This window comes from Hipposideros armiger, unplaced genomic scaffold (assembly GCF_001890085.2).
Source record: "Hipposideros armiger isolate ML-2016 unplaced genomic scaffold, ASM189008v1 scaffold_336, whole genome shotgun sequence".
Lineage (NCBI taxonomy): Eukaryota > Metazoa > Chordata > Mammalia > Chiroptera > Hipposideridae > Hipposideros > Hipposideros armiger.
In genome coordinates this window covers 1,074,262-1,099,797 of record NW_017731686.1, presented here as the reverse complement: position 1 = coordinate 1,099,797, position 25,536 = coordinate 1,074,262, and the positions used below count along the sequence as shown (strand labels likewise).

General features: G+C 37.3%; 1 protein-coding gene and 1 pseudogene across 1 annotated transcript in view; one reads left to right on the top strand and one right to left on the bottom strand.

Moving 5' to 3' along the window:
• The window catches only part of RAB2A (RAB2A, member RAS oncogene family), a 91,530-nt gene that overhangs the window by 57,176 nt on the left and 8,818 nt on the right, over positions 1–25,536 (bottom strand). The window contains exon 2 of the mRNA XM_019661128.1: positions 111–182. Coding sequence (XP_019516673.1) covers positions 111–182 — 72 coding nt within the window. The remainder of the gene's footprint in view (positions 1–110; positions 183–25,536) is intronic.
• On the top strand, positions 10,089–10,385 carry LOC109392556 (60S ribosomal protein L37a-like; annotated as a pseudogene).

Below are 25,536 nucleotides of genomic sequence, written 5' to 3'. Positions count from 1 at the left end.
TGTATTAAGGGGTCGCAGCATTAGGAAGGTTGAGAACCGCAGCTCTAAGCATATTCCGTTTCCAGTATCCAAAACTTTTGAATGCTTCTCGTCTCTTTTATAAAACTTACCAATAGTAAGGTCATGCACTGGCTGAAACCTCTTGTCTGTAAACTGTAGCAGTAAGCATGATTTACCAACACCTGAAAGTTAAAGAAAAAAAAAATTGAGACAAAACACAGAAATGAAGGAACACTTAACAAAAGCACATGGAAAGCAGGCAGTCAGGGTTTCTGGTGCTCCTTGAACAATCACCATGATTTCTCAGTGCTCTAACTTCTGGGGAAATTAGAGGGTGATAATTAGGTGGGGGTTTGAATCCCAAACACCCTTTTCATCCTTTCTTATTCATTCACCATTTCAATCTGAAAGATAAAAGTGGCAGTAATTCCAAGGAGACAACTAAGGTCTTCCCAGTAATCACTGCCACAGTGCTCATTCTTTTTTGTGTGCTAGTGAAAACACTGAAAAACATAAGTTAAATTTTTTGTAGTTTATTTTACCTTATTTTGTTCTACAAATAAGCTAGTAGTGTTTGGGATCTACTTTTCTGGGAAAAGCTGCTTGCCTTATCTTCTGGCTAATTAATTTCAGGGTCAACTCTAATCTGAATTGCATTCCTTTACCACCAAATTTCACCTCATTAAGGTCATAAATAACCTCCACATTCCTAAGTTAAAGGCAAATTTCCTATATTCATCCTACTTGCCCTCTAAAAAGAAATGTATATTGAATACCACCTTCCTATTCATTTTCAAGCCCTTAACCACAGACTAGATCAAGTCTGCTAAATTGATAGCATCCTGCGCTTCTACAAAACACCTTAAAGGCAGTCATCATTCATTCATACTCATTCATTCATTCATTTACTCAGTCTTTATTGAATGCTGTGTGTGCACTGCACTAGGCACTTGAAGATACCATTGTGTAGAAAATCAATATGCTTCCTTCCTTAGAGTCTAGTACTAGAGAAATTAAACAGAATGAATGCCCAAATTACCTACATGAACTGTAATTTGAAATAATTACAATAACCACCATTTGAAAGAAGAGAATAAAGTGCTATGAGGAAAAGTAACAAAAGAGACTTAATGTAGAATGAAGGGCTGGAGGTCTTTCTGAGGAAGTGACACTTAAACTAAGCTGTTCAATGTCTTCTAGATTATAAACTCATGTCACTTGCTGTCTTACAGTAGTGATAAGGCACTTAATGTTGCTGAATGATTGGACCTAGTGTCAAATATTATAAAGTTTATTAAAAATGCCAGTAACAAATCAAAGAAATGTTCTGTATATACATATGGCTGTGTTTTAGGAAATATTTTATTTGTTCAAAGTTTTTTTAATGTTTTAAGATTCTATTGGGTTGTCAGAAAAGCCATGACACATTTTTGCAATGAAAAACATAGAAAAAATATATGATAACTTTTCCGACAACCAAAAAGTTAACTGAAAATAAGCTGGAATTTGACCTTAGTTTTCTTCTCTTCCTTTTATCCATGATTTCTCTTTTATATTACAAAATGCACAAAGTCAAACTCATTTTTTCAGATTTCTAATTCCACTAAATAGCCTTCAGTTCTAGGATAGAAAGGCAAAAAAAATCTTTTTAAGTGTGAAAGTACAAAATAGGTGAACAATTGAGATATGAATCTTCAGTTCTTTTTTGAAAGTTTATTTTTAAGAGCAGTTTAAGTTCACAGCAAAATCGAAAAGTATAGGAGTTCCCATGTTTTCCCTGCCCCACGAGCACAGCCTTCTCCACTATCAACATCCTGCACCAGAGTTGTAAAACTTGTTTTGTTATAATCGAGGAATCTACACTGACACATCATCATCACTCAAAGTCCATAGTTTACATTAGGGTTCATTCTTGACGTTGTACATTCTGCCAATTTTGACAAATGTCTGTGTATCCACCAGTACAATATACAGAATAGTTTCACTGCCCTAAAAATCCCCTATGCTCTGCCTGTTAGTCCCGTCCTGGCAACCACAGATCTTTTTTTGTCTCCATAGTTTTGCCTTTTCCAGAATGTCATACAGCTGGAATCATACAGTATGTAGCCTTTTCAGACTGGCTTCTTTCACTTTGTAATATGCATTTAAGATTTCTTTGTGCCTTTTGTTCATTTCTATTTTTAACATCCAAAAATTTCCCATATGGTACAGAAAAAATAATTAGAAATCACAGATTTCATTACTGAGGGACTTCAAGGATCATCTAACAGTCGTTTATGTGATACAAGAGCCTGAAAACCCTCTCTTATCTCACAACAGAATCCTCGTACACATTGCTTTAATAATACCAACATCACTTATTCTGACCAAGTGCTTATTAAATACAGAAAATGCTTGCTCTTTGGTTCTTCATTTTCAAGACTCCATATTCTTTCTTCAGGTAATCAAAGTTTCTTTTAATCCAACTGCTACTGTGGTGTTTCCCAACTCTCCTTAATTATACTACAGACCATTTGTTAGGGTCGGTTATATTTACAGATAGCTTATTTTATTCAGTATGTGTGGACTCCTATTTTAATTCTGGATAAACCTATTTCCGAATACATGGGCTGTCTGACTCTGTCTGACTCACAATCACCAATGCTTTTCCAAATTGCCAAACTGAATTAGCTGGCCTTTTTCCAATCCTAATCTTATTTGATCCAGAAATGTGATCTATTTGTGCCACAAACTATAGTTTATCGGTTTACTTCCTCCTTGAAAATAATCTCTTCTGACTTTATCAGGCTGTAACTTTCTCCTTGGTTTCTTAATGCTGTGACAATTGCTGCTCTTCTATGCAAGCCTTAAATACTGGGGGTTTTCCCCACCATCCCATCTTTGGTTACCTTTTCTTTTCACCTGAGAGAACTAATCCAGTCCTATAGCCTCAACCTGCTTCTATAAATTGGTCAGTGATTATTCAAATCCATCTCTCCCCAGCCATCTTAACTTCACTCTCATTATTTCCAGCTGCCTATGGAACATGTCCACTTTAATTCCTTCAAAGCTGAAACAAACTTTCAAAACCTAATGCATTCCTTTTCATTCTCCTGCAGACCATCCTCTCAACCAACAACTCAGAAACAAACTCATCTTCTCCTTCAGTATTTCCTGGTCTCTGAAATTGCCTTCCAGTGGATCACACCAACAAGAAAATCACAATTGCCCTTAGTTTCTCTTCTTCATCATCAACTGTATCATGATGCTTTCCAGGCACTCCCACAACAGAATGTGACCCTCAACAGAACAAGAGCTCCACTAGGATAGAGACCACATGCAAGAATACATCTTCAGGGCCGGCCGAATGGCTCAGATGGTTAAGAGTGTGAGCTCTGCACAACAGGGTCGCTGGTTCAATTTCCACATGGGCCAGTGAGCTGCGCCCAATCTGAGCTGTCTCTGAGCTGCCAACAGGTGGCAGGATGGCTCAGCTGGAGAGAGCACGTGCTCCTAACAAAAAGGTTACTGGTTGGATTCCAGCATGGGAAGGTGGGCTATTCCCACCCGCAACTAAGATTGAACACAGCACCTTGAGATGAGCGGCCGCGAGCTGCCGACGGGCGGCTGGATGGCAACTGGACTTGGAGCTGAGCTAGCTGCGCCCTCCACAACTAAGACTGAAGGACAACAACTTGGCTGTTCCCCTTCCCCAATACTGTTCCCCTCCCCCAATAAATTCTTTAAAAAAAAAAAAGAACACATCTTCAGCACATAATAGATCAAAGTAGTGTTATAAAGCCTCTTTCTGTCCTCTCTTCTATCTTACTACAAAAATTGTTGTAGTTGTCGATTCAAAAAGATTAAATTTGTACATGTAATTTTGAATTTTTTGTTCAGTATTTCTGGAAGATGGCTGTCTGGGAGGGATTTAACCAACGTGACTTTGTACAACTCATTTTATCTTTTGGACATAATTTTACTGTATGTACAGAGAATTGAGCCAGATAAGTATTACGCTCCTTTCTAACTCTACCATTTAGACTTGATGATTTATAATATCACTTAGAGTTTTAAAATTTTAATGTTTACTTTTTACTATGGGTAGATTTAAATTAACAACTGAACATCTGTTTAAATCTAAATGGAAAACAATGGCTCCACGATGCCAAAAAGCATAGTGATATGATGTAAAACGACATGGAGGATTTTTCTTTCCAACTTATCAAAGTATTGGTCAGACTCTTGTGTTGGAATACAGCAAAAACAATGTCACCAAGCGGTAAGTTCAATTTCAGACCTGTACATTTCAAGAAAAGGGGCCAATCCTTATTTTATGATTAAGCATGCTAATTTGAAACTTGAAGACAATTTTTATGTATTTTAAAATCTAAGAGCATTTACTATTTAACTGGATTCCTGTGTTACGCTGGTTTTTAAGTGCTCTAGTATATGTATTATGACCTCTACACAGCTAAAGCAAATAAGCTGTATCTCTCTATGTTCAAGTTAAATACAAGTCTTAATTCAACAGCTTTAAGGAACATCAATGCTCAGCTCAAGCAGCTAACTCCACAAGGTTGAAGCACAGACCTTTTGAGAACTTCTATCTACCCTGTATCATTGGTCAAATACGCAGAAAGGAGACCTTTTGCCAAAATGTTATGCTTTCTATATTTGAAAAATGCTCTAAATTGAGGCTAGGCTTGTAAATGGATTTTTGGAACTTATGATTAGGTGAAATATTTTATATAGAAAAAAACAGTAATTTTAGCACAAAAAAACCCTGACTAAACTTATGTCCAAATCTGATGTTTTCTTTAAACAATTCCCCTTATTTTCTGAGAGAAAAAAATAAGCCTTTAAAAAAAAATCATTAAAATAGGGACCAAAATTTCATCATAAATAGGAATCAAAACCTTTTATTGGAATTCCATCTTATAAAAAATGCTAAATATTATTTAAATAAATTTAAGACAAAATTTAATTTATAATTACAACTATACTCCTGAACAAAGAATGTAAAAATATTAAGTTAGAGGTTTTTGATAATATGCATACTTTGTAGGCAAAAAAAAATTAATATTTGCCCTTTTTATAGTATAAAGTGAAACTGATAAAAATCTCCAAGGAAGAAAAATTTCTTTCACCAATTTTCCCACCAGCGTCTCTTAATCCTTCATCTTCAAATAGTTCTTTAATAGCATCTTCTGTATCTTTCCTCTTTTTTAGCTGTTCATTAGTCTAAATATCAGATCCCCATTCATCAATGGCATTACATGGAATCCAACCCTTTCACAAAACCAATGAAATCCTATCTATTTTGTGGGATTTACAACTGACTCAGCCTTTATTTTCACAGAGAATCACAAATATGTTGATTTTCCTGAAAGGGGACACTCAGAAAAAAACAACTTAATAAGGAATAGTTTTTTTAAAGTGGCTAATGAATATTTTCATGTCATTATGACTATATTCTTAAGAACTCTGATATATTAAAAATTATGATTCCCAACAACACATAAAATTTATACACACCTTCCCTTGTGCCAGACATTGTTCTAAGCAATTTACATCAACTCATTTAGTTCTAAGACAATTACAGCAGAGTGGTTAAGATTTCTGATGCTGAAGTCACACTCTTAGGGTTCCAGTTTCAGTCTTGCCAGTTATTGATAAAACCTCAAATTATTTATCCTCTCGGTGCTTCAGTTTCTTAATCTGTAATAATATCTATCTCACAGGTTTATCGGGAATATTAAATGAGTTAATGCATTAAGTGCTTAAAAGTTCCGGCACATACCGTAGTAAAATTCAATCAAGAATTCAACAAATGTTACTACTATTAATACAACTATCACTTATTACTATGCCTGTTTACCCTTTAAGCTCCCTAAAAGCAGAAAACAGGTTTCATTCATTTTCAGTGCAACCACATGTATCTCCAATACTTGCCAAAATCAGTCTTTCTAGAAATATCTGAGTTTCTTATGTTGTAAGACTAAGCAACTGGCATATATCAGTAAACAATAAAGACAAAGGTCCCTGCCCTTGTGGAGTGAGGAGAGACAATAAACCAACCTTTTAAAAAAAAATGTGTGTGTTTGTGTATATGTGTACATGCTGATAGAGAGAGTTAATCAGTTAGTTGCAGGGTGTTAAGTGTTACGGGGCAGAGGAAAAACAGAGCAGAGAAAGGACCTGGCATGCTGGCATGGAGGAAGAGAGGGAAAAGGTGTGATATTTAAATTAGGTAGTCTGATTGAGAAGGTGAGAGATTTTCTGACTGAGAAGGTGAGAGATTTCCGTAAAGACTACAGGAGATGAGGAACCAGGTGGGTGGATTACTGAGAGAAGAGCCCTCCAGGCTGAGGAAACAGCTAGAGGAAAAGCTGTTATGGTGGGATGTGTTGGAGACTGCAATAGGCCAATGTGGCTAAAGCTCAGAAGGTGGGGAAGAGTCATACCCCTAGGAGCAGGCTCCGGAGGACTTTTTAAGTTTCTGTGGGATAAAATGGGAGATTCACTGGAGGGTTTTGAGCAGAGGGGTAATATAGTTTGACTTAAATTCTAAAATAATCACTCTGACTGCTACAATGGGAACAGCCTATAAGTAGAAGCAGATGAGAGAGGGTGAGACTGGTTAAGGAGGCTTTCGCAATGAAGGAAGAAATGGTGTCAGGGACCAGGGCAGTCACAATGGAGGTGGTTCCAAGTGACTGAATTCTGTATATATTTTGAAGCAGAGACAAGAGAATTTGACAATAGGGGTTTTGAGAGAAGTACGTTAAGTATGGCACCAATATTTTTGCGTGTAGAATCAACGAGATAGGGAAAAACTGTAGGTAGAGCAGGAAAGACCATCAGTTCCAGTTTGGTTATTTTGAGCTAAGGTGTTTATTAGACATCTAAGTGCTAAAGTTGAGCAGGCAATTGGATATATGAGTCTAGACTTCAGGAAAGGTGTTCAGGCTGGAGACGTAAGTTAGAGTCATCAGCATAAGATGGTATTCAAAGCCATATGAAGAGAGGAACCAGCAAAAGAACACATTTGTTTTAGAAAAGCACGTTTGTTTTATAATTGCAGCATTAAACAAAACAGAACACACAGTGCCATCGCCAAATCCATCTTCTATCACTGGAACCTGAAGGGCCTTCACACATCCTCTTCTCTCTCCCGATGTACATAGAATCTCACGGTTGGCTTCTCACCACCATCAGAAGCCTCCCTGACCATTCTATGTGAAGTAGCTCCCACTCTCAATCACTTTCTGTTAGAAGTTTCTGAGCTTTACCAAAATATTCCCAAATCAGTACCAAGCATTACCCCTGAGATTCTGAATGAATTGCATACTGCTTAAAAGCACTTCTTGGCTAGCCTTGAATGAACCACTGGCCTCTCTGTGTTTCCTTTCCTGTGCAGCCTTTTAGTTTGATGTATTAATATTATCATACTATCACTTGTTTATTTTTGCTTTTGTTGCCTTTGCTTTTGGAGTCAGATCCAAAAGAATCATCACCAAGACCAATGTCAAGGAGTGCACTCCTTATGTTTTATTCTAGTTTTATGATTTCAAGCCTTACATTCAAGTTTTTAATCCATTTGAGTTAGTTTTTGTGTCTGGTGTAAGAAAGTGGTCCAATTTCATTCTTTTGTGTGTGACTGTCCAGTTTTCCTGACAGCATTTATTGAAGAGGTTCTCCTTCCCCCATTGTATATTCTTGGGTCCTGTGTCATAAATTATGCTTGACCACATATGCATGAGTTTATTTCTGGGCTCTCTATTCTGTTCCACTTATCTATGTGTCTATTTTTATGCTAACTGTTTTGATTACTATACTGTTTTGATTACTATAGCTTCAGTAAAACCTTAGATTGCAAGTAACGTGGTTTGCAAGTGTTTCCGAAGACGAGCAAACATTTCTAATACATTTTAACGTGGTAAATGAATGATGTCTTATAAAATGAGTAGTTTGTTTCCGGAATGAATTATGCTCACAAACCAAGTTATTACTGTAGTCTGAAATCAGGGAGCATGACAACTCCAGTTTTGTTCTTTCTCTAGATTGCTCTGACTCTTCAACTATACTTAATACCAATTACTACACGTAATAATGCTGCTGTTAAGAGTTCCTACTATGGGGGTGGCCAGGTGGCTCAGTTGGTTAGAGTGCATGCTATGAGCAACAGGGTTGCGGGTTCAATTCCCACATGGGTCAGTGAGCTGCACCCTCTGTAACTATTGGGTTGTCGGAAAAGTCATGACGCATGTTTGTGACAGATGGCATTAGTTCATTTTTGGAAGTAGTAGTCATTCACATCTATGTTATTGCTATGTCATTTGACAGCTGACAGTTCTGGCTTTATTCTAAAAAAAAATTGAGCAATTTGGTTGAGTTTTGGAGATTTTACAACAAGTTGAAGATGGAAGACCAAATTGTGTATTTTTACAATATTTTACTGTTTTACTTCCATATAGGGAAGAATGCGTGTCAAGCTTGTGAAAAGTTGCATTAAAGTTTACGGTGGCAATGCTCTACAAGAACGTCAGTGCCAACAATAGTTCACGAAAATTCTGTGCTGGTGATTTGATCTCAATGATGCTCCTCGGTCAGGGAGGCCCACTGAAGTTGATGATGACAAAATAAAGTCATTGATCAAGTCAAACCCACGTTACACGACACAAGAGATTGCAGAAACATTAAACATACATCATTCAAGAGTTCACAGGCACCTGAAGAAGCTTGGATACGTAAGCAAGCTTAATATTTGGGTTCCACATGAACTCAAAGAAGTTCATTTGACCGTGTGTATCAACATCTGCAATATGCTCATTAAACGTGAGGAAAATGATCCTTTTTTGAAGTGACTGGTAACTGGTGATGAGAAGTGGATTGTTGGCAACAATGTGGTGTGCAAAACAGTCTTGGTCTCGACATGATGATTCGCCTCAAACGACATCGAAAGCAGACATTTATCAGTGGAAGGCGTCGTGTTTTTCGAGCTCCTACCAAGGAACCAAACAATCAATTCCAATGTGTACTGTCAGCAATTGGACAGTTTGAACGAATCCATCATCCAGAAACGTCCAGAGCTTGTTAATTGTAAAGGAGTTGTGTTCCATCACGACAATGCGAGACCACACACAAGTTTGATCACCCGTCAAAAATTATTGGAGCTTGGATGGGATGTGTTGCCACACCCACCATACTCGCCTGACTTTGCGCCGTCAGACTCCCACTTGTTTTGCTCTCTTCAAAAATCCTTGCGTGGCATAAAGTTCAATTCAGATGAGGCTGTAAATCAGCACCTTGTTCAGTTTTTCACAAATAAAGGCAGATCCTTCTATGAATGAGGAATTATGAAACTCACTGAAAGATGGCAAAAGGTTATTGAACAAAATGGGCAATATATCACTGATTGATCTTTGTTCTTTATATAAATAAATGACATTTGAAAAACATAGACAAAATACATCATGACTTTTCCGACAACCAAATAGATTGAAGACAACGACTTGAGCTGAGCTGCCACTGAGCTGCTGGTGGGCTGGATGGCTCAGCTGTTTAGAGAGTGTGCTCTTAACAAGAAGGTGGCCAGTTCGACTCCCACATGGGATGGTGGGCTGCGCTCCCAGCAACTAGATTAAAATAGCAAATGGACTTGGAGCTGAGGTGTGCCCTCCACAACTAAGACTAAAGGACAAAAACTTGACTTGGAGCTGATGGGTCTTGGGAAAAACACATTGTTCCCCAATATAAGTTTATATATCTATAGATATAGATATTTATCTATACCTATATCTATATCTATAGATATATAAACTATATATATAGTTTCCTAAAGCCCCACCCCAGAGATTCTGATTCAGTCCGTCTTTGGTTGGGCCTAAGAATCTAATTAATAAGTCCCTCAGTGATTTTTAGGCAATAATAGGTCCTTCTCCACAAAAAACACTGGCGTAAGTGCTAGGTATTCTACTGATGTTTGTTTTTCTAGTTCTAAACCGACTTCCAACCAATTTCAAGGTAAGTTTTAAAAACTGGTGATGGCTCTATTTTTAAAATCACACGAAAGATCTCTGGGTTCCGACCTAGTTTGTGGCGACATGGCTAAACGCAGTAAGAAGGTCGGAACTGTCAGGAAATATGGATCCTCCCTCAGGAAAATGGTGAAGAAAACTGAAATCAGCCAGCACGTCGAGTACATTTGCTCCTTCTGTGGCAAAACCAGGACAGAAAGACGAGCTGTGGGGATCTGATACTGTAATTCCTACAAGAAAATGGCGGCTGGTGCTGCTGCCTGAACCTACAGCACCAGTTCTGCTGTCACAGTCAAGTCTGTCATCAGAAGACTGAAGGGATTGGAAGACCAGAAGAAGCTCTGCAATTTGAAACACTGCTAGCCTATAATAAATGGGTTCACAAAATTAAAAAAAAAAAAAAATCACAAGATAAATTGCTTTAATTTAAAATATGAAAAAGCAAAGATTAGAAAAGTAACAAGGCAAATTCCTAACTACTAAAGGAACGTTTTGTCCAAGTATCATCCTGAAACCAGGGCTGCATAGTCATCTACTACACCTGGTCCTCAAAAACAAATTAACAAAGTTCCATGAATGAATGACCTATCGCATGACCTAAAGTAATCCACTGAAGAACTGCATGTTTTAAAGTCATACCAAAGAACTGACAGACCTCAAATACAGATCATATGGAGATGTGGTTAATTGGTTTAAATATTAATGACTTGCAAACACAGAAAATCTTATTCTTCTTTGTGCTAACATTCCAAATTGAGAAACATGTGGGACATGAAAAAACAAGTCTGCTCTTTTTAAATAAAATAGTAATAAACTCAGCAAGCTTTACAGTTGTTAACACCAGTGTTCAAATCTACCTGAATTATTTTATAACCAGTGACCTCTGACAAATTAGTTATTGAAACTGAGGTCCATTTCCACATCTGTAAAATAGGAAAAAAAACACAGCATTCCTACTTTAAATAAACATCATAAGGCACAAATGCATAAATTATGAATTTTGCAAATTCAAAAATTGTAGTAAAAAATGTTAAAATTGAGGATTCTTCAAGATGAATATAGCTGAGGAGCAAAATCTCCAACCAAACATCTGAGTGCATATTTTTAAATACATATTTTCTGGGCCAGCTGAGTGGCTCAGTTGGTTAAAGAGCTCATGTGAGCTCTGAACAACAGCGGTTCGAGTCCCGGCTCGAGCTGAGCTGCTGCTGATCTGCCAACAGGTGGCAGGATGGCTCAGCTAAAACAAACAAACAAACAAACAAACAAACAAACAAAACCCCAATACCCTTAAATACATATTTTCTGAAGTTAACCGAAGAAAATATTCACAATCTAGAATTTTCTTTTAAATAAAATGACTTCAGAATTTTTATGCTATTGGTTTTCCATACATCATCCCCCTCACATCTAAGATAGCAATCCTCTCAGTTACTTCAGTTACACACTGACCTGGCAGCCTATCATAATGGGTTGAAGAGTGGCCCCCAAAGAGATAGTCCCAAGTTGTAACCCCTAGAAACCTGTAAATGTGACCTTATTTGGAAAAGGGATCTTTGCAGATGTAATTAAGGATTTCAAGATGCGATCATCTGAGATTTAGGTTGGGAACTAAATCCAATGACATGTGTCCTTGAAAGAGAAAGGCAGGGAAGACAGATGCACGGGGGAGAAGACCATCTGAAGACAGGCAGAGACTGGAGTGATGCTGCCACAAGCCAAGGAGCACCTGGAGTCACTGGGAGCTCAAAGAGGCAAGGAAAGATTTTCCATGGATCCTTCAGAGGGAGAGGGGTCCTGCCAATATCTGGATTTCAGACTTCTGACCCCCAAAACTGTAAGAGAACAGGTTTTTGTTGTTTTAAGCCCTAAAACAAGTTTGTGACAACTTGTCACAACAGCGCTAGGACACCAACACACTTATCAATAGTCATTTTCATTCCTCCTTCTCCTGAGAATTTTATGTTATTAGTCTCCCAATCTCGTTGACTCTCTATAATTCTTACTGTAATCAGAAGAGTAACTCCAATATTAAGAATGAGTGAGTGGTAATGGAAAAGGAAACAGGGAATATAGAGCATTTGTTTGAGAAATGTGTTAGTGAAGGCTAGAAGGGAAGAGATAGCCACTCAAAAAAATATTTATTGAGGACCTACTATATTCCAGGCACTGAGTTAAGTAATAATATTATGGAAATTAAAGAAAGTTCTCAGAAGGATGTAGCTTTAAGAACATAGGACATCTTTCCCCTGACACTAGAAGGTACAGAAACAAGTATGCTCAAAGAGTTGTTAAAGAATCAATAAAATGAAAAGGAAATAGGAAGATGTGGAGAACCAGCCCTCTCTCTCTTCATGGGAATCATCTATATTTCTGTATCTTTGTTTTACAGACTAAAGGAGCCTAAGCATTTAAACACTCTGGGATGAGACCAAACCCATGAAAACAAGTAAAGCAGGTAACAGCAGCAGAAAGTCTCTGATTCCTTATGCCAGTATTTCTTACACCCCGGGCCTTTGCACATATTTATTTAGCATACTTTAAGTTTTAAGTGTTCTTTCTCCAGTACTCAGTGACTTTTTGTCCACTTAGCTAACAGCTACTTTAAAACTTAACTCAAGTGCCACAACCTCTAGGAAGCTTCTACAATACACATCTGCCTTCACAAAATGAGTTAGGTATTCTTCTGATTTTTAAATATGAAGACTTTCTGGCAATGTGTGCATTTAACACAGTCAATATAATTGTGTGGTTTCAGTGGAAAAAACAACATCCTCTGCTGTAAATGCTGGAGGAGGAAGGAACACTAATGGGCTTCTGGGATGATCTCACTCACCCTGGGGGTGGCATGGACTCTAGGAATCCAAATCGAGACCTGAGATCAGAACAGATAAGGTCAGGCCTCACTGCAGGGGAAAATTCATTTTAAAAACTGGCTTAGGAAGAGCTCCAACCACAGTTATTTATTTGGCCACCATTTGCTGAGAACCTGTGGATGGACACACTGGCGAGTGGAGAAGCCTTAACTTGAGTAGTTTACTCCGTACCCTGCATTCTTTATGAAACCTTTGCTTTTACCTCCCCCAAAGTTTTGATTTTCTCCCCTAAGTTTTTACCTAATGTCCCTTTTCTGTCCAGGATCCCATCCAGAAGTCCACATGTGTCCTTAGGCGCTTCTTGGCTGTGGTAGTTTCTCAGACTTTCCTTGTTTTTGATGACCTTGACAATTTTGAGGAGTACTGGTCAGGTATACTGTAGAATGTCCCTTATTTGGGATTTGTCTGACTTCCACCCCCCCTGCCCCGCCCCCACAATGGTTGACTGGAGTTACGGGTGTTTGGGAGGAAGGCCACAGAAAGCGAAATTTTCATCACATCATAACAATGGCAGATACTATCAGCATGACTGATTACTGCTGATGTTGACCTTGATCACCTGGCTGAGATAGTCTGGCAGGTTTCTCCACTGTAAAGTAACTCTTTTTCCCTTCCCTTTCCATAACGTCCTCTTTGGAAGGAAGTCACTATGTGTAGCCCACTCCTTTGGGGAGTGGACTTTACCAAAGTTTTAACCTATTTACCCTGACCTGGTTCTCATTATATGATGTCATCTTTCATCCCCCCACCCCCTGCCATGTCCAATCTTCTGCCCTTCCATATAGTTTTAACATTAACACATGTATTCATTACTTTTACATTAAAATAAATGAAAAAGAACCTGTATTTGAACTATGTACTCTTCTGAAATGGAAAAGTGTCTGTAAATTACCTTCATTTTTTCATTTTTTCACTCTCTACAATATCCTTCCCTAAACCCTGTCAATTCTAGCTCTCACCAGTAACTGTCTTCTTCATTTTCACTACCATTATCTTAGATAAGGCCTTTCTACCACCTACCTGGACCATTGTAATAACCACCTAATCAGCTTTCTAATCTGTCCCACATATGAATAAACCAGGGATGAATGAGAAAAGAAGACAGAAGGAAAAGGTTACATTTAACATCTAGCATGTCTCTGCCGTTGTACTGCAATATGAATACATATATATATCCCATATTTTGCCGTGTATAATGTGCGCCCATGTATAATGTGCACCTACGTTTTTGGCTCAAAATTTCAGGGGAAAAAATCTGTCATTTTAATTTTTTAATTCGAATTTTCATTTGTTTACATTTAGGTGCTTGTTTTTTGTATTATAAAGGAATTTTAGCATTTATTTTTTACCATATTATGGTACAAGAAATTTTATGTAACAAATAATTACAAAACAAGAACAAAGTACAAGAAATTTTATGTACCGGTAACAAATTTATGATATTGACCCATCATTGAAGGCCAACAACTCTTCAATGTTACAAGTTTGTCTAAGTTCAACAAAACCGATTATTGTATTCCAGGGTTGTTGTTATTGACTTCTAGTGTAACACTTTCAACTCATCAGCATAAATGAAAGAATTAAAAACATTTATACAGATATAGAACTAGTACTACCCATGTATAATGCACATCCTTATTTTTCCCTCACAAATTTGGGCAAAAAAGTGGGCATTATACATGGCAAAATATGGTATAGTTTCTAATTTAATTCTAACTACAATCCTGCATTCTTTCCTTTAAAATCTTCAATCTTTCGGGCTGGCCGAGCGGTGCATTGGTTAACAGTTGGCTTGGGACGCCAGCTCTGAGCAGAAGGGCCCCGGTTCGGATCCCACATGAGGCCCAGTGACGCTGCGCCCTCTACAGCTAAGATGGTAAACAACAGCTCGACCTGGAGCTGGGCTGCCATGAGTCGCTGGCGACGGCGCAGGCTGCAGGGGAGCTTCAGCGGGCTCCTGTAAGCGGCCGGTAGCCGGCATGAGCTGCCAAGAGCAGCTGTCCACTGGCCCGCGACCGATCTGCCTCAGCCGGGAAGAGCGCAATGATAGTACCAACATGGGCCAGTGAAGCAACGTCCTCCACAACTAGACTGAAGAACAAAAGGACAGCAACTTGTCTGTTCCCCTTCCCCAATTCCCCCAACTCCCCAATAAAATCTTAAAAAACAAAACAAAAAAACTTCAATCTTTCCTACTGTCTAGAGAACAAAGTCCAAACTCTACCTTAACCTGTCACAACCTAGTACCTACCTGCATCCTAAATGTGTAATGAATGTTATCTTTCCAGGCTTATTTCCTGTAACTACCTGACATGGGGTATATACTACAGTTAAACTGGATAGTTTGTACTGAGGAAGGTAGTAAGTTGTGGCACTTAGCAAATGTGTAATAAATGGTAACTACCTTTCTGTTTTTTCCCATTTTTACAATTTGATTATTTACCTTTTCTACTTGTCTAAACCATACTCATTTTTGAATAATCAGCTCAAATGCCATCTTAAGTTTTCCAAGGAGGAGGACAGGCAGTTTAGAGCCTATGAAACTCCAAGCATTCGTTTTCCAGTACTTCAACCAGAGCCCTTATCACATTCTATGAGCACTGCTAGACTATAAAGCCCTTAAGACAGGGACATATCTAATTTGCTTTTTAATTCCTTTGTAGTAGTACCTCGTCCTGTGTTTCACATTGGTAAACCTTTACTATTGTAGCCATTGGCTTTTCCAATCCCACCATCAATTTACAAGAGAACAAATCTGCTGGGCTGGATTTGGATTCCCTGCATGACGCTGGTAGAAAAAGTTGTTTCAGGTCTCTAGGTCTTATTTGCGTAACGGTAATCATACTATCTATAGTGTCTTATTAATAAGACTACTATGAGGAATAAGAGACTTAGAATGTAGAGAATAAAAGAGATAATATATCTATCTGTGCTTTTTTGTTCCCAAATGGCTGAAGGCATGCTGACACTTAATCCTATGCTACGGCCAGAGTATACTATACACACTTTATTAAGTACTTACCACATTATACTTTTATTATCAGTTTACACATTTACCATCCTCCCTTAGGAGCAGTAACATTCACCTCTTTGTACAGTAGTCCCCCTTATCTAGGAGGGGGGGGAGATATGTTCCAAGACTCCGTGGATGCCTGAAACTGTGGGTAGTACTGAACCCTATGTACATGCTTTTTCCTATACATGCATACCTATGATAAAGTTCAATCCATCAATTAGGCAGAGTAAGAGATGAACAATAACTAATAACAAAATAGAAAAATTGTAATAACACACTGTATCAAGATTATGTGAACGAGGTCACTCATTTCAGGGGGTCCCTAGCTGAAGTCTTCATACAGGCTCAGTGCTTTCTGGTGCAACTTGCTGCCGCCATCAATTGGAACACGTTTTCTGTTCATGTCTTCCTCCCACAGGTTTAATGACTTCTCCACGTTAACTAAGCACTTATGAACTGTGCCTGTAACTTCTGCAGTTTGAGGCATGAGAGCAAAAGTAGCACGACTTTCTTTTGCCTCCGTAACTCCACAGAAGATTTTTTCTTACTGTAGATCTTAGCAACCTCAGCATACAATTTTTTCTTTCCTTATTAGGTAGAGAACTTTTACCTTTTCACTTAAAGGAAGCACTTTCCGGCTTCTCTTTGGCATCTCTGAATTGCCAGCATCACTACTCTTGTGCTTTGGGGCTGTTATTAAGTAAAATAAGGATGACTTGAACACAAGCACTGTGATACTGCAGACAGCTGATCTGGTAACTGAGATGGCTACTCAGTGACTACCGGGTGTGCAGCATAGACGCTTGGATATGCTGGACAAAGGGATGATTTATGTCTGGGCAGGATGGAGAGGGACTGCAAGAGATTTCATTACGCTACTCAAAATGGCACACAATTTAAAACTTACAAGTTATTTATTGAACTGTTTTTTTCTGGAATTTTCCATTTAATATTTTCAGACCCTCAGTGAAATTCTCTACCGTCCAGTGGGCCTCAGCCACGCCTCTCCAAAGAGGTCTGGATGCCAGATTTGTTCCATCCATGCTCTGCCTCAGTCTTAGGGGTAGTTGCTGTCTACTATCTGCTGTTACTCTATTCTTTCAAGTTCTCTTTACCTCTTAAACAATTTCTCATTAATCTAATCCCACTTTATAGTTAATAATTCTTTACATTCGACTCTCCCTGTTCAAATTCCTGTGTGGTTTCTGTCTCCTAGTTGGACTCTGATTGATACAACTAGATGATTAATACATCCTTTGTTAAAATAAATCAAATTTAATTTGGTGAAATTTAGGGTTTTTTAATATAAGCTTAGTTTAGATTTTCTTAGGAAAGACCTAGTTTGTCGGGTTTTTTTTAGTGCCATACTTTCACAAATACAAAGCTCGATGCAATTGAAATTTTTTAAAAATTAGAAAAAAAATGAAGCATTTGCTAATTTTCATAGGGGAAAAATAACAGACTAGTAAAGCTAACAGCAAGTAAGACAGCAGAATGTGGTAAAAACAGCATCCCTTTCCTTTCTCTCCCAACTCCTGAGACCTCCCCCAACTAGTTTGTTGTTAATGGTAGAAAATAGCTAGAGTGAGAAAAATCAGAGTGAAAAAAACCTGAAGTATATAACTACCTACCTTTCAGAATCTTAGAATGACACAAAGTGTTGGAATCACAGTGGTCCTCTGTGCAGTGGTTTTTGAATAGTATGCTTTAACCAGTAAGGTCATGAAATCAATTCAGTGGATCACCACTAACATAAAAAAAAAATGAACCAGAACAAAGCAGTAAATATTAGACTATATATGTACTATACACGGTTAGGATACTACTGCTTGGAACCTTTTGTTTTAGAGAGATATATGCACTTACACCCATCTGAATGCTGGGTTGCAAAGTATTATGTACCTATTACTGTGGCTTATAAAAAACAAACTTGAAAATTACTCTCTAGTATCTAATCCAACCACGCATCCAATGAAAGAGCTCATCTACAATATTTTTGCTAGTTTCATGGCAAAATAAATCTGTTGAAGAATCTAGAATACTTCTATTCTTTTAATTAACATTTCCAAGGACAGGAATCAAGGGGAAATCTGATTGAATTATTTGTTGGCAATTTAATATAATAAAATAAATACAACTTGGGTATCATGAGTCACCCACCAGGTGATAATTCTATTATATAAACCTCTTTGTAAAAAGATTTGTACATTAGGTAAAATTAGGATGACCCTATATCCTGGTTTGCCAGGGGCAGGCTCAGTCACTCCTGTTGTCCTGATAAATTATGGATCAGCTTGGATGATATGATTTCCTGAAAACACTGATTGTCAAAGTGTGGTCCCTGACCAGCAGCATCAGCGTTATCTGGAAACATGTAAGAATGCCAATTATGGCCCCATCCCAGACTTACCGAATCAGAAACTCTGGGGTGGAGCCCTGCAACCTGTGTTTTACCAGGCTCTCCACGTGGTTCTGACGTGCCCTACTGTAACTGACCAAAATGCTGGCTTGAGTGTCCAATCTGCTACAGTTTAGTTTTCCAGCTACAACTAATCTGAAGCAGCTATGCTTGGTATCATAGATATATGACTGAAAATACTGGCGATATGTTTCACCACAGTACAGATTAAGTTCAAAACATGATTATGCTGGTTTCCACTTAGTATCTCTGGCAATTACCCAGGTAAAAATAGCTGGACTACCTGCTACCTGCCAAATACTCAAAGGACCCTCTTCATATGGATATGTATTTCTTTTTTATTGCATCTATGGAGTCCTATATTCAAGTTTATGCTAATGTACTCTCATCTAAAATATCTGCATGGCTTTTGATAATTTGAAGGTGAAAATATGCTCCCTCCTCACATTCAATCTTTTCTGACCATAACAGTACATCTATGAGATCAGTTAAGCAGGAATGATAATCTCATTTTAAAGATGAAGAAATTGAGGCTTAAGTGATATGCATCAAGTTACAAATGTAGGAGGCAGGACTGAAATGCAAAACTGGGCTTTTTGATTCTCAATTGTATTTTACCACTAACTCCTGAATTTGTTCTTCTCAGATACATATTACCATTTGCAACCTCTCCTAACTAAATACCTCTCCTAACTAAAAAGAATGTTCTCTCACTTTCCAGGTATCAGTAGCAATACTAAGAGGAAGGAAGGAATATTCATAAACTAAATGACTCTAGCAGGGCGGAAATTTAATGAAGGAGGAAGGTTTTAAAAAATGAATACTATTTCTTTGACACTCACTTTATCCCAAATAATACTGTTCCAGTTAATATATCAGGTAGATTAGTACATTATAATCTGACCATTTTCTTAATCATCGCATAAGCAATGGTTCCAAATGAGAACTGCACATTTAGAAATTAAATGTATTCAGAAATACATTTAAATGAAATAGCTTGAAGAGGATACTTTTAAGGATGCTATTGAAGGAAGAGATTTTGATGTAAATGTACAAAATTACTACTGTACAATAAATTTATTGTACATGATCTCTAAGTAGTAGCATACGTATGTTACAAACTGGTATCATAGTTAAAGTCTGTATGCAAAAAGAACTATTTCATGCAGTTGCCAGATTAAAAGTACTAAGAACCCAAGAAGTGCAAAACAGTAACTAAATTAAACTGTTGAATCCCCAAATATAGACTAGGCATCAGTCAACACAGATAATTAATGTTGAGAGTAGCCTGTTGAATTTAAGTACATGTAGTACATACCAAGCTCCAAATTAAATACCCCTTCTAAATCCATATTTTTAATGCAAGGTTATCTGGCAGTATCTATCAAAATGCAAAATATAAATCCTAGTTGATCCATAAACTTTACTTCTTACACAAAAGTATACGAATGCTTACCACAGCATTGTGTATAACTATATTCATCAGCAGGTGGATGGACATTTCTTGTTTCTGTCAACCTAGCATCAGAGCACCCTTCTTTGAGCTTCCCAGCAGTGAGGGCACAGACACATGACCCAGGCTGAGCCAATCAGATGCTCTTATCCAGTATATGGAATCCTGAAGGAGTGTTCCAATACGGGGGACCATCAGGAGAGAATCCATAGTGGCTACAGTGGAGATGAGAGACCACTGGCATGCACCCAGCATCTTCTTCAGTAGGTGAATGACAGTAGAAATTTGGCTGTGCCTTGCCTTCCTTGGTTTTGCCATTTTCAAGCTTGATTATACTGCCTTCCTAACAATTCTGAGGAGCCCCCAATCTTGCCAATGAAATACTCTTCTGCTTAAATTAACCACAACAAGTTTCTGCTATTTGCTACACCGATCAGGTCTTAACAGAATCTGGGACTGATTAATTATGCATCAGCTATGCAGGTGTTTAAAAAGAATGAGAGAGATTTATATGTGATGATATGTTAAGACATCCACGATTTATCTTTAAGTGAAAAAAATAAAAGTATACAACACATTAATAATTGTATAATCTTATTAGTGGGATTAGGACATACACATGCATACAGATTTACAGATGAATAGAAAATGTCTGGAAGGATACACAAGCCATTGTTTACCATCCTTACATAAAGTGGTAAAGTATTTAATTTTCATTTTTTACCATAAGCATTTATGACTTTCACAATTAGGAAAAACATGTCAGTTTTCAAAAAACCTATTTTAGCATCAAACACTAAATAAGCAATACTTTTACTTATCTAATGACCTCCATAATGATGTAGCATTTAAATAACTAGCAAAACTTCTAGTGTGACCAAAAATAGTTACATTAAATGTTGGTCTGCTAGGAAAATTACAAGGAAGCCTGCACTGTGAAACAGGAGATTCTGATTTCCTTTTTAACTCCTAAAAGCCACTCAAGAATACAAACCAGTAAAACTTTTTAGCAAGACGTACTCATGACTAAGGCTGAAAACTCACATATTCACACTCAAATCCAACATGATTTTCCATTTCTCACGTAAATTCTCCAAGAAAGGAAACTTTAAGCCAGAAAGGATGGGGAAAAAAGACCAAGAAAAAATAAAGGTAAATGGTGGGAAGGTCTCATTAATTACTGTCAGAAAACTGAGTTAAGGGTAGAACTTTACTCCATTTAGAGATGGAGAAGAAAGCTTCTTCTTTGAAGCTATCCAGAGGATAAAAACTCAACTCTCCATGCCACACAATGATCTTCACAGTACGGTCCCAAGATTCCTTTAGTCTTCAGCCCCAACAAAATCCTGATGAACCCTGTACTTTCATGCTCAAGTGGGGAGTTAGTCAAATGAGACCACATCTGATCATGACACACCCAATTTACCGTTTGTAAAATGAGATCAATAGGCATCTAGGATTACAGTGAGAACATATATGAAAGCCCGAGTACAGCACTCAGCATATAGTAGGTGCTCAATACATTTTTACCAAAAATGTGAATCTGTTTTGAGCCATTTACTCCAGTTACAATGAGTCCTCTCCATGCTCCTTTAGCACTTTGTATATATCTCTACTACATTATCTTGTAATCATTGTAGCAAATTGGTCTCCCCTTTAGGGTGGGACAGTCTTGTTCATTTTTCTAACTCCAGTAGAGGAACTGCCTATGTGGTATCTTAAATTTCTTTAAAAAGAAAAAAAAAAGTCCAATCCAATCCTCTATTCTGCATAAAATTCATCATTCAAGCCCTAAGACATGTCATCAAACCTCTGCTTGAACAGCTCCAATGACAAACCAACTCATCACTTAAGCTCTTTCCATTTCATAGGGAGTACAAATCTCTCCTCTTTCCTACTCATGGTCCTGGTTCTGTCAGCGAAAAGCCACAAAAGGTAGTTGAAGATCTCTTTCATATGACAGTCACCTAAGTTTGAAAGTCATTATTCTCCTTTAAGTCTTCTCTTTTTTTAGGTTAAAATGTTTCAGTCATTTTAACTGGTTCTAAAACATCATGGTTGATACAGCCTTCATACCACCCCGATCGGTCTCCTGAGCACAGGCTTCAATGTGTAGTTTCCATGCTGAATTGTAGCTGAGTCCAGAAAGAGCAGAACTATTACTTGCCTTGTTTGTACATTATACTTTTACTAACCTAACATCACATTTACTCTTTGCTGGTTTATTACTCATCTGACTCATGTTGAATCAAGTCATGTAGAACTTTAAGTTTTTAGACACATGCTGCTATTTAACCAGCTGACCTCCATCTTGTATTTGTATAGTTGTTTTTTAAAGTAAATATAGGGCTTTAACTTCATTTTATTAAATTTCATTTTGCTAAACTTAGCCAATCATTCTCCCTGGCAAGGTCATTTTTGATTCTGTCTGATATAATCTACACATTAGCTCTTTCAACCAAATTGGAATTTATCCAAGTTGCTGCTACTGTGAAATGTGAAAATCCAGTACTGACTGTAGCAGCACACTTCCTCCAGCTTGCCGACATGGGCAGCCCTTTATGGAGACGGTTATTCCACCATTTAAATTTCCACTTAGCTATGAAACCAGAAGAATTTTTTTACCTCATACCTAAGGTTATCCTGAAAAAGTGTAACAAATACCTTTACTTGAGGGACTGGGGAATCAAGTCACCAAGCATACAATTATTACTGCTTTAATATGTAACTAATAACTCATTTCTCTATCTATTTTTGTATCATGTAAAACTCTGAGCATAAGTGATTTTGGACATGTGCACTTTTACTCTGCCCTGTGAAATGGTTAAAACTGAACTAAAAATACTTGTCCAAAGTGATAAGATAACCTTTAATCAACAGATTCATTTATAATGAGAATTCTTCTGTAGATCTACAAAAACTGCCTCTTTCCAAGGGGTTCAAAATTGAAAGAAAACATTCAAGAGGTATCATGAGGTACCAAGAGTTGGTGTAAAAGAACTCAAGTTAGAAGACAACTATGCATCTCTTTCCTTAAGACTAATTTAAAAGAGTACCTCCTACTTGCTATTCTCAACCTCAAGTGGGCCATGGGGACATCTGAAATAGAAAAAGACATTTTCTTTTATGGAATCCAGAAAGACTTCAAGATCAAAGAACTGCCATTTTGCAGATGAACACGTGATCTTCTTTCCTTCAACTCAAGTAATTCCAGTTTAAAGTCAGCACAGTGAATAGCTTTTTCTATCGACAAGGCCTCCCTCACTAACTGAATTTTAGGATGCTTAACAGATTAGAAAAATTATCTTCAGTATATTACTATTAGTAAAGACTTTGCAGCTTACAAGGCACAAGCACACACTGTTCACTTCAACCTCACAAAAATCCTGAAGCAGATAAGCCAGGCATTACTACTGCATTTTTCTAGAGGAGAAAACTGAAGTTAAAGAGGTTTGAACTTTACCAAGAGGAGCCACCATACTAATCAAGATATTCTAATTACAAACACCAGGCTCTTGAAAAATTTTCAGGAGTGCTGTCTGAGCTGGCATACCCAGAGAGAGAACTTAGAATATGTTAGTTGCCTCACAGATGCATAGTATTATAGTTATTGCTAAAGGTGGACCAATACTAACAGGGGAGTCATCCACCAATTTTAATAATGCTGGGGACAGTAGACCACACATGAATACACCACTCTCAACTGTAAATAAATGAAACAAATTACTGACACTTGAATTTCAAAGACAGCTATAAAGTTAGGGAAAAACAAAAACCTACAGCATTGGTGAACATCTCTATGGGGTGTACTAGGCAGGTACTATACACATTTCATAAGTAGAAAACTGAGGAATTTAAATTACTTGTTCATTTGCACAAATAATAGTGAAGGTATCACCTCTTTCCATTAGACTCTTTCTACATTGTCCTTCTAGTAATAGGTGACACTATACATGCTTTGGAAACACAACCACCATATTACTTCCTATGTGGGACATGTGCCTGCTTTACCCAAAAACCTACGGCAAATGGGCATGCCTGTGACCTATGCCCTGATCTCTCTCCATGTGAGTAAACAGGGTAGGACCAGATAGTAGAAATAAATTCAAATTCATCAATGAGTAAATTCTCCTGGTAAAAGACACCTTCTCAGATTGAATTTTTAAAAAAATATGGCAATGGGCTATATGAAAAAACACAGGCCTTAAAAAAACTGACCTAGTAGGGCTGAAAGAACAAGAATGAGAGTTAACTGATTAACTACTCTGGAGAGCAATTTAGATTAGCTGGTAACACTGAAGATGTGTACACCTTCCACCCACAATTCCACTTCAAGGTATATCTCCTCAACTCCAGCACATGTCTTCCAGGAGGCAGGCACAAGAATAATCCATGCAACATTGTCTTTAACAACACAACAAAAAAACCCAATTTCCTTAAGTGAAATTAAAATTTCCTTAAGTGAAAAGAAGGGGAAAATTGTAGTATAGTCAAACAATAGAATATAATTAAAATTAAACCAATCAAGCAATTAATATCAACAAAATTGAGCAAAATATATTAATACAAATAAAGCCCTAAAAATAATGAACAAAAAAGTTTCAGAACAAGTACAATTTCATTAATATGATGTTTTAAAAATCCTGATTCCAAGAAAAACGAAGACAGGATGAAAAGTACATACTAGGCAAACATAAATGAAAGTTAATATTCAAAATATCAAACATTTGAATACCAAAAACTATACTACCGAATACACAAAATGTAAAAGTTGAGGATAACTTAATGACATAGGAATAACTAATACTTCAGCAAGATATAAAGACCTGAGCCCATATACACCTTACTACAAAGGAGTCCTCAAATTTACTGGGGGAAAAAAATTTAATCTGCCAGAACAAAACAAAACAAAAACTCCATTATCATAATAGGAAATTATTTATGCCCCAAAACTCAAAAAACTATTAAGAATATAGAAAACATGACCCACACAAACAGCAAGTCGAATCTAGTGGACATGCATGGAACTTTGAATGTACCGTGTACACAAGAATACATTTTTCAAGCACACATGGAACATGTATAAACACTGACCAAGGACTTGGCTTCAAAATTAGTCTCAAATACTGAAGAATCAATACACATAGTCTATATTCTCTTACCTAAATGAAATAAAGTCCGAAATCAATAACAAAAAGGTTAAAAAAAGAAAAAGCATGTTTAAAACCAAAAACACATATTTCTAATTATCTCAAGAGTTGAAAGAGAAGCCATGAGAGGAAAACAAAGATTTCAGAGGGGCCAGTTTCCTGAGACTTGTTTACATAGTTTTGCTTGGATTCCTATGAGCCCTCTTTAAATCGGTATCAAACCTCTTTTGTTAAATTGGTTGGAATAGGTTTATGTTCTTTGTAATCAAACAGGTCCTTTCCTAAAACAAAATCATAGTCTTTCTAAATCATTAATGGACTTGGATGGTCATACAGACTACATAAAGCCAAACTGCAAAAAAATATAGATACCTGTAATAAAATGTATCTTGATAAACAATTTTGAATCTTGTTAAAATACGTTGATAAAGGAATTTTCCATAAAACATCTCGATAGAAACAAATATGGTAAGTACAAGAAAACACCAACAAAAGCTAGGAAACCATGAAAGTCAAGGATACAGAGACTGCGAGTATTAGCTGACCACAAATGAGTAAGCTAAAACGAGGATGAGGGGGGGAAAAGCACAACATATTAGG